The 13168-nt window shown below is 50.8% G+C and overlaps 1 protein-coding gene across 1 annotated transcript in view; it reads left to right on the top strand.

Moving 5' to 3' along the window:
• Positions 1 to 2150: 2150 nt before the first annotated feature.
• The window catches only part of HUNK (hormonally up-regulated Neu-associated kinase), a 104378-nt gene continuing 93360 nt past the window's right edge, over positions 2151 to 13168 (top strand). The window contains exon 1 of the mRNA XM_012657364.1: positions 2151 to 2411. Coding sequence (XP_012512818.1) covers positions 2151 to 2411 — 261 coding nt within the window. The remainder of the gene's footprint in view (positions 2412 to 13168) is intronic.

Genomic DNA, 13168 nt, shown 5'->3' with positions numbered 1-13168 from the left:
TGATGAACAGTCTCTGAAATTTGCCTTAAACCATACTAAATAAATCTCTAAATTTTCATAAAGAGGTAATGTCCTAAAATTTAAAAAAATCATACATTAATACAACATTGGGGAAACTCCCAAACCTTTTTTGATAGAAGATTCAGAATGGTTTTGACCCCATGGTCCTCACTCATTAAACATTTGTTGAACATCTACCCTGCTGGCACCATCCGCCTCCGATGTAACTGTCCTCTTAAAATGTGTTTACTGAATTAGAGACATTAAAACAATTGGACAGACCTTGCAGAAATTGTCTGGGTGGTGTGGGGGCAAAGAAGTCCCTTAAGACAGCAAGAAAAACATTTTAAAATGTATCTTTAATATTGGAAAACGGGAACAATGAGCCGACCAACAAAAGACCACAATATGCTCAGTCATAACAACTGAGGTTAGTGACTCGCAACATGTAAGTAGATGCATATAGTAGCATATTTAAAATTAGACCTATTTAGAACAGGCGTTTCTCTGGGTCTCTTCTCAGATGGGTTGGCCAGCCCCCACGACACTGGATTAATGACGGCTGTCCCGCGGTCCCCCCACGCCACCCTCATCTCAAAGCATGGATGTGGGTCGATGCTATATTTGTTTACTGAGAAGTAAACAATGCAAGGAACTCTGTGAGGGCCAAATCCTCCCTTTCAGCTCTGAAGTTGCACGATCAGGGGTGAAGTTTGCATTAATTGCAGGCACCTCAACAGGTAGCATTTTGTAAATGCCTTCCCTCGACCTACCCTCCAGCTTCTCCCTCACAAGAGTCTTCATTTTCGGTTTGAGAAGACGTTGGGGATCCTGGAGACGGTCCAGAGCTGTCAGGGCAGCTGCAATTGTTTGTGAGATGAGCACAGTCCCAGCGCTCACAGAACAAAGCATCGGGGAGCAGCGAGCGCTGGTCCACCTCCTACTGCAATCACGGGCACCATTTCATTGGAAGGCAAAGAAGGTGTAAGCTACAGACAGGCAGCAAACGCCCTGTTGCCTTCGTTGCGGCTGCTCCTCCTCCAACACAGCAATCGGTCTGCGCGCGAGCCCGGGCAGTCGCCCTGCCACCTCCCCATCTTTTCTGCCACTCATCCATCTATCCATCCATCCATCCCAGGTCCAGGGGGCCCCAATGTGTGCCAGACTCTGGGCTGGGGCACCCAACCCGACCCACAGTTCACGGGGTTCGAGAGAGCTTCGCTCCCTTCCCCCGCCCCCAGTAGGTGCGGCTAGTGGGTAATTTCACCGCCGAAAGGTCCAGAAAACCCGAGCCCAGAATCCGGGCGAGAGGCGCAGCCGGAGGTGGCCCGACTCCCGCGGCCCGGGAACGCGCGTCTCCGAGGCCGCGCAGGGTCCCCCCGTCTGGCGCTCAGGTGGCTCCGCCGCCCACTCCGCCGCTCCCCTCCCTGAGCCCTCCCCTCTCCAGCGAGGGTCGAGTTTGGCTGCTGCGCGCGGGGAAGGAGGGGCTACGAAGGATTTGAAAGTGCACGGGCAGCGGAGTGGAGCTCGCATCTGTTCCCGCCGCCCGCGACCGGATTAAATTTCTGCAAATTCAAACTGAATGGGGCTTTCTTCTGCTGCCTTCCAGAGGGCGCCTGCAGCCCGCCGCGCGCTTCTCTCCGGCGGGAGCGGCCGCCCGGCGCACGGCTAGGAGCGAGCGAGCCGGCCCCGAGCCCGTGCGGGCCAGACGGCGGCGGCGAGGCGGAGGCTGCGGAGGCGCCCGGCTCCGGGACCAGGCACCCGGGCTCCTGGGCTCCGGGATTCAGGCGCCGGACCGCGCCCCTCCTCGCGCGCCCGAGCAGGGCGACTGTCATCAGCCTCCTGGACGGGACCCGGGGAGGGGTCCGGGTGTCTTGAAAGGGGCTCGGGCGACCCTCCGAGGAAGAACTTCTTGGGGGCGGGGTCCCCGGTCGCCCGGGCGGCCGCTATTGTCTGCGCGTCGTGGTCGGCCGCGCAGGGGGCGTGAGCGCGGGGCGCAAGGCGCGGAGACCTGGGCCGGGCGGGGCCCGGCTCAAGGCGGCGGCGGGAGGAGCCGGGGAGCCAGAGGAGGAGAAGGAGGAGGAGGAGGAGGAGAAAGAGCTTCGAGCGCGGGAGCCGAGCCGAAGCCGCGCGGGCCGCGGGCGAGCGCGATGCCGGCGGCGGCGGGGGACGGGCTGCTGGGGGAGCCGGCGGCGCCCGGGGGTGGCGGCGGCGCGGAGGACGCTGCCAGGCCGGCGGCGGCCTGCGAGGGAAGTTTCCTGCCGGCCTGGGTGAGCGGCGTGCCCCGCGAGCGGCTCCGCGACTTCCAGCACCACAAGCGCGTGGGCAACTACCTCATCGGCAGCAGGAAGCTGGGCGAGGGCTCCTTCGCCAAGGTGCGCGAGGGGCTGCACGTGCTGACCGGAGAGAAGGTGAGCCGCCCGCGCTCGGGCCGCCGGACCGCGGCGGGAGGGGCGGCCGGGGCCCCGCCGAGAGCACTGCACTGGGAGTCCGGCTGCGCAGTCCCGGGCCGGGCGCCTCCGCCTGACTTTCCTCTCGGGCTAAAAGAGAGGTCGAGCCAAACGCGGACTCAGGTCCCCGCAGCCAGGTCACCCAGCCTTCCCGATGGGCGATCTGGGGTCCGTTTCCCCGCGGGGCGGCTGGTTTACCCGCGAAGCCGTCCCGCGTAGCCTTGCCGCTCCTGCAAGGGCGCCGCCTGGCGGACGGCAGCGCGGCGTGGGGTAGGGGATGCTCCGCTCTCCCGGCCGGTAGGGGCGGCAGATCAGTGGAGAGGCAGGAACCAGGGGGACAGGACATGGGCCCTTTATATCGGGGGTCAGGAAAGCTGATTAGGCAGCCTTTGGGGGAGCTCGGCCTCTGATCCCCCTCCTTAGGGACATTCCTCTCCAGCTGTGGGCTGGGGCAGCTAGGGAATTTTCGTGCTCAGAGCAGGGTTTCAACACGTTACCCCCACCCCCGCCCAACATGTCTCCATCTGCCCTCCCCTGCATCCCCTCTCACCCCCTATTCTCACCCCACCATTCTCATCCTCTTCCCTCCATGCCCCACTGCCCTCTGTCCATCCCCCGAGCCCCAGGGTGGGGGCTTCTGGCAGGTACAGAGCTACACGGAACACCCCCAGAGTTTGGGAGATGCCTTCTTTTCTTTCTAGAAGAGGGGACAGGAGAGGAGGACCTCCCGAAGACCTGGAGGGGACGCTCTCCAGCCTTGTTAGAAGTTAGCTGCGAAGCCTTGCCCAGTGAGGGCCAGATAGATCTAAGGTGTAACTTAGATCTGTGAGAAGAAACCCAAGAGATGGTGAGTTTTGAGGCTGGGTCACCCCAGGCTGGAGGGTGCCCGGTGCTTGGAGCCATTCCAGGTTGGAGCTGTTCCAAGCTTCGGTCCTCCCAGACTCAAGGCTCCCCCCAGACTGGGAGTTGCTGAGCACTGGAGGGGTAGTACCCTTCCTGGCCCATGGGTCAGGGAGGCATCAGCAGGAGGGAGGGACAAGGGAAGCTTGGCTTCCTAACCTAGCAAGTAGCCAGGGAGCCACACCCTCTGCCCTCTGACCTGGGACCCTTTGCCCAGTGTGGGGCTGTGCGTGATACCTGGTCACAGAGCCAAGCTGCCCTGCCTGTCAGGCCCCAGCCTCACCCAGTCTTCAGCTTCCCTCCCGTGTCCCCACTTTGTCCTGGAGCCCTTGCATTTGAACGCTGGTCTCCATCACCCGTGAACTGGGAGTGTTCAGTATGAACTTACTGAATTGAGTAACTCTTCAAAGAAGAAGAAAAAAAACTCCAAACCTCATTCTAGTCCAAAGGGAGCGAGGCAGCTTTGCTCCTGGCGCGTGGTGAGCTGTCTGACTTACACAAGGCCAGTGGGTTCAGGGCGGGAGGATGCTGTGAGGCTGCAGCTGGCTAATTAGAGTGAGCTCACTTTGTCGTGTCCCTGTGTAAATTCCTTTTGGCCCTGGTGGTAGAAGTTTATTTTCATTTGCAACGTATAGGACTCAGTCTGGTCATGCATATTTTCTCTCTAAACGTAGCAGAAAGAGGTGAGTCCTGATGCTGACAGTGTAATTGCAAACATCACATTCTTCTCGCCCGTCCTGCCGCACAGCTTCTCTGGCTTCTCTCCACTCTCCCGTGCTGTGCTGTGCCTCTGGCTCCTCTGCCGTGCATTTTTACTCCATAGCATAAAGCTCTTGGCCTTGGCTGAACTGCCTGGGGATGTATTCGGAGCTCCGTGCTGGGCCCACTGAGCACCCTGGAATGCAGGCAGTTCCTGCCCAAACGGGACCCAAATGAGGAGCCCCTCTGCACCCCAAGCCCACGCCCCTCCCCCTCCCATCTGATCTTTCTTAAATGATGAATCTCACTTCCTCTTTGCAATGAGATGAGGTATTAATTGGATGTAAAATTATTTCCGTGCCTGGACCAATTGATTTGATCTAGTTAAGGACGGTGTTTCTTAGGATAGAGGAGCGGGGTGGCAGGGGAGGGCTGTTTATGTTGAAAAACTTGGTTTACCTGCTGCGCTCTTCTCTAGCCATGAGAATCGGTGCTCCAGGGACCGAGGCTTCAGGAGAAATCTGGGTTTTAGTTCACACAGTTGCCAGCTTTAAAGAAACAATGGTGTCATTCATAGCGTTGATCTCCCAAATCCAACACCTTTAATGCTTAACTAATAGATTTGGGTTTTAGCAGATCGTAGAGATTAAAATGTGTTTTTTTGTGCTTGACTCTGCTTGGGAGGGATTGCTGAGTTAATGAGTCCCCATCCCGGCTCCTGTTTTGGGTGTTGCCTAACTAAGGCCAAAACAAAGGTGAAGGCAACCTCAAGCTGTCTTCAACCTTAAGTTCTTTTGAAAAGGTGAGCTACTAAGTGGGTTTCAGCCTAGGGGAAGGGTTACTTGAGTGAGCAGAGCAGGGGAGACAACCAAAGGAAGGGGGTCATCAAACCTGCAGTGTCCTACCCAGTGGGTGATGTGAATGACCCAGACCCCGTTACTTCCTCCTTTCTTGGGGTGCATACTTTTTGGATTAAGCACTTCACTTTTCTCCTCTCCTTTCTGTTTTAAAGGACCACTTAGGAGAGGTATGAAGTCATGAACACTGTAGTGAGAAATAGGTGTATTCTCCCCAGCCCACCCCAAGTGGGAGGATCCAGGGCAGCTTGTCTTGGGGAATCAGTTCATGGAAAAGCTGCAAGAGGGGATGGGGAAAGAGAAGGTGAGGGGGCACCCCAAGTATGACCGGCTTCCTAGCTGCATTCTCAAACCGTGCACTTTGTTTTGGGTGATTTGGGCCAAAATCTATAGTATTGCTAGTTGAAGGCATTTGGTATGGGGGCTGTGTATGCGTGCATTGTGTGTTGTGTTTCAACTTGGTCCACATCTCCAAAAACCTTTGGGTGAAATCCTCCAGGGTTTCCTGGGAATCACTGTCTTGAGTCCAGATGACAAAAGGAGCCACTTCCTGACTTCCATTTCAGGCTTCGACCTTGTCTCACCAAGAGGCTCCTTTTGCCACCACTGCCTGAAGGACAGTATTTTGCCTGCTTTTCCCCTGAAGTCGTTTATCTGGAAGTCATTTGAATCTAGATGGCCCTTTTACTCCTTGAAAAGAAAGGATGGCTTTGGGCCGAGACCTAATTTTGTTCTCCTTTAGCGATGAGTGAATGCAGTCTCTCAATCTGGCTTTAAAAATAACTAGTTCACTTGATCACGTGAAACTTCTAATTGGCATATTCTCCGTCAGGGCCAAGTGTCTTTGACTGAAGGTAAGTTGATGACTTGACCAGGAAAAATGATCACAGCGTCAGATTCTGAAAAGAATCGTTTTCTGTGGCTTTGAGACAAAGAGCAATGTTGCTGAGTAAGAGTGTCGAATAATGACTTTGAAATACCCAGAGAAGTTGTGCTTTCTGTTCTTGACGTTGGTTTGTGATATCTATGAAATCACAGTCTCTGGCACGTAAAAGGTTACTATTACATGTTTTAAAAAACTGATAAAATTTAGTTGGCAAAGCTTGATCGAGAAAGTGTGGGTGTAGAGCTGGTTTGGTAGGCAGGCAAACGCAAAACACAGGCAAACAGTTGGTGACACCATTACCTTTTGTGATTACGTCTCTCTAAGAGACAAACTGGGGTGCACAAAATTGATTGGTTAAGATGTTTAAATATCTTGTTCTAACCTCTGGTTAAAAAAAAAAAGTAAGCCCGTTTATACTTTCATGGAGCTATTTTTGGGCTAAAATTAAGGGCTGCCTGCTTAGTAAGTTGCCAATAATCGTGCTAGAGCACAACCATGCCAGATACCTGGCGTGAAGGAGTTACTAAAAATATGATTTACTATGTTGTGCAGAGCAGGAAATATGACTAATTTTAGAGGTGGCCTTTTGGCAGATCTGTTTTTAGCAAGTATTTCTGAAACAAACAGGTGCGAAATCCTGTATTTTTAAAGTGCTAGAAATTCAGGAAATCTGAGGAAAAGAAATGCTTGGAGACTTGGAAATTCCCATTAATCCTCAGCAGGGACTTCTTGGCAAGGAGGCATTTGCAAAGCACCTGCTCTGTGTGCCCTGTGCGACAAGGCAGTGCCTATAATTTCGTAGATTGCATGCTGCAGTTGCTGGCTCATTCTTTTGAACTTCCTGCCTTGCGTCTTTTTGAAATAGTTGTGCATGACGGAGATTGGCACGTAGGGCTTGGTTTCTAGTGTTCATTGATAACAGGTCCCGTGGACTTCAAAGGGTGCTTTGGTCAGCATAACAGTGTAGAGCGGTGCCCACGAAGAGGTGTACAACCCTGTATTTTCTTTACAGGCATTGAATCACAGCTATAGCTTCCCGTGCATACCTGTCTGACTCAGTCTGCAAGATTACAGCATTCTGCACACTGCCCGCTGTTCCAGGGCCTCTTGGCAATCATCCGTCCCTGGGGTCATCCTCCCAGAAGGGGTGGATGTCTCCCCCCACCACCGCCCCCCGAAGAGATGGGCAGGCTGGGTGTTCTCCGTGGGAAGGTGGTTTAGGCACAAAGTATCATTTGCCTTGGGACATACACCCCCCTCTCGATTATTCATGGTAACTGAGAGACCTGCTCTCTTGGCTATTTGAAACCCATAGATAATCCTTGAGCCTTATTGTGGCTAACTGGTGAAACCTCTGCCTCCACTCAGCCTGGGTCCAAGCGTTGGCCTGAATTGAATTTCATGCTTTCTGATAGGCGGTGCTGCTGGGTGGTAAGATGACCAGCAGGCAAGAGCTAGAAGCACACGGCCTGACAGGCTGATACCTCTACAAACTGGAGGGCGCTATCCCTGCCCCTTCATCATAAATACCAGTCCAGTGGTGCAGTGCTTTATGGTTTTTTCAGGGTCTTCCCGTGCGTTTTCTCATTAGATGCTTGCAGCGCCCCTGGGCAGGTGAGAACCAACTTGCTGGCATTCTCACCTGTATTGGTTAAGTAGAGGGATGCCCTGAGTAGATTCTGTCTCTGACTCTCTCTGTTAGTTTGCTAGGATGGCTGTAACAGATGGCCACAAACTGGGTGGCTTAAACAATAGAAATTTATTCTCTCAAGTTCTGGAGGCTAGAAATCCCAAAATGAAGGTGTTGGCAGGGCCACGGTCCCTCTGAAAGCTCTAGGGGAGAATCCTTCCTTGTCTCTTCCAGCTTCTGGTGATGGCCAGCTCTCCTTGGCGTTCTCTGGCTTGTAGCTGCAGCGCTTCCATCTCTGCCTCCATCTTCACCTGGTCTTCCTCCCTCTGGGTGTCTCTGTTTCCTGATCTCCTCATACGTCTCTTTATGAAGACACCGGTCATTGGATGCAGGGCCTGCCTTAATCCAGTATTGCCTCAGTCAACTTGATCACCTCTACAAAGACTCAGTTTCCAGATAAGAGCACATTCACGGGTACTAGAGGTTAGGACTCGAAGATACCTTTTGGGAGGACACAGTTCAACCCCCAACACCTTCTTAGACTGTCAGCATTGTGTTGCAGGTGACTTCCTGGGAAGCTGGCCTTGAGAAGGAAATGAACGTGCTCTCAGGGAGCATTCTCAGGACCGACACCTGCAAGGGAAGAGCAGCTTTGGGCAGAGGGAGAAGCTGGGCTCCAGTGCAGCTCCCAGAGAAAGCCCTGCCCATGGTGTGGTAAACTCTGGAGCTGAGCTGGCCCTGCAGAGTTGTCCAGGCTGGGGTGGGAGGACTGGACCTTTATACTTCTGCATGGACCAGTCCTTACATGGGGGCTGCCCTGGAAACAGGTGCATGGCCTTGAACAGGATGGTTGCTGAGGGCAGTTCCCAGGGAGGGCTCACAGCTGAGAGCCCACAGCTGGGGGAGTAAGTTCTTCAGCATCGAAGGGGAATCAGGGCTGCTGTCCAGTGCCCATTGCCTACCGAGAGTCAGGACCGGAGCCCTGGGATTGTCATCTGAGTCCAGGCTGGTTCCATAAATAGTGGACAGCTTCCCTGTCCTACCCTGCTACCCAGCTGTGGTCCCTCACCCTGAAATGACGGAGCAGATTCTACGTGCCACACACTCTTAGCATCTGGGGAAGTACTCTGGCCTCCCATTTCTCTTCAGTTAGAATTCTCAGGGCTCCATTCTCGGTCCTTGCAGGGCTGAAGGCTCACTTTGTGTGCTCTGTGTGTTTTCTCTTGAGAACTTTGTGGCAACAGAGTTTGGCTAACTTGCCACTGGCAGCCTAGTTCAGAGACAGAGGTGCTTTCCTGGGAAACGCCCCTCCATCCCCCATCACTTGTGAGTGGTGGGAAAGTCGATGAAATTGTTTTGGGAAATGGGATTTTTGACAACTAGAGCAACAGTTCGGGACGTTCCCATGGATGACAGGACTACTCAGGGCAGAGCCATCCCTTAACATCCTCTTAGCACCTGTACTGTGCCCACGTTCTCCTAGCTATGCAATTTCTAATTGCTGGGGTCCTTTTTGGTTTTTGATCATTTTTGTATTTTTAAGATGCATTTGGTTAAGTTTTGGGATAGGTCATACAGACACATGGTCTGAAATTGAAAGGTTTCTAGAGGGTTCGCAGATAAGCTGCCTCTTATCTGTAGTCTTCAGCTCCCTGGTCCTCTCCCCAGTGGCCACTCCTGCTTCCACTTTCCAGAGATACCCTGTACGCATATGAGCCCACACGCATATTTGTAAATGTGTAGGTATGGGAAGCCATATTTTTACATGTACATGCCGCTCAGTGTCTTGCTTTTTTCACTTTAGCAATATGTCTTGAACTTCCTTCCCCATAGCTACTACAAAATTGCCTCGTTCTTTGTAATTACCACATAGTATTCATTCTATGGGGCTGCCATGTTGACCTAACCAACCTTTGTTGATGGACAGTTAGGTTGTATACAATTTTTTTATTTTTCTCAAACCATGCTGTAGTAAATACTCATGCCCATTTGTCATTTTGTAAATGTTTCCAGTATATCTGAGGGGTAAATTCCCAGTCTTTGGCCAAAAGCTATGTCTGTTTTAACTGTTGATAATTATTGCCAAATTGCCTTCCGTAGAGGTTGTCCCAGTTTAGAATCACACCTGCCTGATATGGAAGTGTCTGTTTTTCCACATCTTTGCCAATACAAAGTACTCTTTTTGATTTTTGCCAATCTAGTATATTAAACATGTTATCTTGCTTTATTTATAGTTTCTTCTATTTGCAAGGGAGTTGAATATATTTTGACACCTCCTGAACAATTTACATTTCATTTCTGTTCATTGTTCATGTCCAGTCCTCATTTTTCCGTTGGGTTTTGAGTTTTTTCTTATTGATTTATAGATGCTTTTTATATATTAAGTAAATTAGTCCTCTGAGTGATATATTTTTGTAGTGTCCTCCATTTTACCCCTCTCCCCATTGTTCTTTGTTTTTGTTTCGTGGTGATTCTTGCCATTTGCAGAGGTTATTTCCTTGGATTCCACTAACTAGAGAAGGATCGTAGATGAGTTTGGGGGGTTTATGAACCCCTATGAATTGTATGTGTGTAATCATATTTATGAAGAGAAGTCCAAGGGTTTCATCAAATTCTAAAAGGAATTATTTACCTCCCAAATATTTTTTTGAATTTTATTTCAGAATATTACAGCAGTACAAATGTTTTGGTTACATGAATGGCTTCTGTACTGTTTGAGTTACCTCCTGCATATTAAGAGCCACTGCTTTGTTGCCCGTCCTTATCGGTTCTGCTGACTGAATGGAAGTTTGTGGAGGTTTTGGGTCACCTTAGCCTGTTAGCACCACTGCCAATTGGGCTAAAGTTGCAGATTATACATACTTAAGACTAGGCAGGATGGCTCTCCAACCGTGACGCTGGCATGACTAAGCATGCCTGATTTCTGCCCCCCACCCCCATGCCTAGGTCATAGGGGAGAGGTGTGACAGAATGTAGACAGATCTTTGGAAAACCTTGACAAGACGACCCTGAATCCACGTCCCATCATCTCTTCATGGGAAAAGAGATACAATTTATGGTGGGGGTTGCTATGGTCAGAATATTTGTATCCCCACCACCTCCAGATTCATATGCTGAAATTCTAGCCCCCAATGCGATGCTATTTGGAGATGGGGCCTTTGGGAGGTAAAGAGATTTGCCCTCATGAATGGGATTAGTGCCGTCATAAGAGGGGCTCGAGGGAGCTCGTTTGCCTTTTTACCATGTGAGGACTCAGCGAGAAGGCGTCATTGCTATGACCCAGGGCACGGGCTGTCACCGGACACTGCATCAGCTGAAGCCTTAGTCTTCCCAGCCTCCAGACTGTGAGAAATAAATTTCTGTGGTTTATAAGCCACCCATCTGTGGTATTTTGTTACAGCAGCCCAAATGGACCAAGGCAGTGGTTGAGAAGAAAGAAAAAGGGGGAATATTGAGGGAAATGAAAACCTTTTAAGAACAAGAGCGACCACGTAACTTGGATATAAAATGCACTATGTCGCATGTATGCACATGTGTGAAAAAGCCTGGGACTCTGAGCTGTCGCGTCTACCCGAGAAACCCTCTGGGGAGCAGCGCTCGGTGGGGCTGGCAGGCGGGCCCTGCTGTTGGAACCTGTGTCAGCGATGCCCTGTCCCCTGTCACTGTCTGCCCCTTCACCCTGCTATGTCTTTCCTCAAAGTATGTCTGGACACCTGTGCTGGTTTGCTGGGGTTGCTGTTGCAAAGTGCCACCAGGTGGGCGGCTTGAACAGCAGAGACTTTCTCTCCCACAGTTCTGGAGGCTGGAAGTCCAAGATCAAGGTGTTGGCGGGGTTAGTCCTCCTGAGGGCTCTCAGGGAAGGATCTGTTCCAACCCTCACTCCCTGGCGTGTAGATGGCCGTCTTCTCCCTGCGTCTCTCCACATTGTCCTCCCTCTATGTGTGTCTGTCTCTGTCTCCAAATTTCACCCTAATGACCTCATTTTAACTTTAAAGTACTTCCCTAAAGTCCCTATACCCAAATAAGGTACTGAGGTGGTGGAGATTAGTACTCCAACATATGAATTTGGAGAGGACGTAATTCAGCTCTTAGCGTCACCTGATCCCATGGTATCCGTTAGGTTTATATGTTTGTTGTTTGTCTCCCCACTAGACTGTAAGCCCTGTGAGGAAGGGACCATGGGTCGATCCCTGGTGCGTAGAATAGTTCCTAGTACAGAGAAGGTGCTCAGTAAATGCTTTTCAAATGGATCAAAGAACGGTTTGATCTTCCCAGGACATGAGCACGGCCTTCTGGGTGACGTCCAAGTCGGAAGGCCGGGATTCTGCAAGCTCTTTCTGTTTCTCTCGCTCCTTGCGGCTCTGGGGATGCCTGTCTGAGTGATGACTAGGTTGAACGAGAGTTGTCTGGCTGGCACTCTGTAGGAAAATCCTGGCCCCAGAACAGCTGTGCCTTCTGCAGGAATTTTCAAGGTAGGCACCTAGGTATCAGAGTGGCAGGTGACCAACCAGAAGGAGACAAATATTTAGCGGTGTCATGGGACTGGTAATGGACCCTCAGCTCTTTCCTGAGAAAATGTACCAACACTGCAACAGATGGGAGAAGTTGCTATTTGCAAACATACATTTTTTTGGATGTTTCCCATGGAGATATATGTAGGTTTGGAGTCTGTCTTTTTGACTATAATTTTTTTTTATGAGTTTATTAGCCTCCTAAGCCAAATTCCTGCCAAAACATGTTGCAATCCTGCTTGCTTCTCTTGCCCATTTTCTGAGCCATTTGATTCATTCTGATCTTCCTCCCTGTGTCACCTCTGCTGTTTTAATCCCCTATTTGAGTTCTTGTTGTCTTAAATCCCACCCTGTGGCTTTTTGGTAAGTTGTCAGGCTATTTTTCTGCCTCTCTTCAGATGCTCTTGTTCCATGAAGACACTGTCTTTGTCACTGCCTGCTCTTTGCCAGAGCCCCGTGTCCAGCAACTTCAGAGTGGACAGGGCGTGGTGCTGAGAGACGGAGGAGGCAGAAGATGTCGCAGCTGCTGCCAAGGGGTCTTGCTCTCTCTGTATAGGGATGATAGAGTGAAGTTTGGATTTCTAGTGATTCCTTTGTGGTCCTGGAGCAGAACAGGGATTGCATGACCTCTCAAATCATCAAAAAGCTGCAGGAAAGAAATGAGTGTATGCTCTTTGCTTTGTCTGTGAGGAGGTAATACTGATAATATAATAATGATTAACACTTACGGATCTCATACCATCTGCTGGGCCATGTTCTAGATGCTTTGCTGCCGAAGACAAGTTATTCCTCACAGGAGCCTTTTGTGGCAGGCACTGTTGTCCTGATTTTGCAGTGTCTTGGTTTGCCCAGGACTCTCTTGAGTTTAGCATGGAAAGTCCCACATTTTGGGAAGCCCCTTGGATCATGGCAGAATGACATTCACCCAAGAAAATACTTCATTGGAGTGTTTGGGTTCCAAACTGAGGTGTTTCCAAATAAGAATATTAGTAAGCAGCTAATCAGGTCATGAATCAGTGATGAAGTAAAGCCCAAAGCCCTAGGCGTAACTGGGATGCTTTGTGGGTAATGACCTCCAGGTGTGGTCCCGAGGAGCATGAATGCGTTTCTCACGTCTGCGGTACTTGCCTATCATCTTTTATGAGTTCATTATGAGATGAAGAGCTTTGGCTAATGTGTGAGTGTATATATGCATCTGCCCAAATGTACATGTGTATGTATATATATTATTAAAT

The sequence above is a fragment of the Propithecus coquereli genome, unplaced genomic scaffold, assembly GCF_000956105.1.
Source record: "Propithecus coquereli isolate 6110/MARCELLA unplaced genomic scaffold, Pcoq_1.0 Scaffold54, whole genome shotgun sequence".
NCBI lineage: Eukaryota > Metazoa > Chordata > Mammalia > Primates > Indriidae > Propithecus > Propithecus coquereli.
The sequence above is the reverse complement of the archived record's forward strand: the minus strand, read 5'-3'. Positions and strand labels throughout refer to the sequence as shown.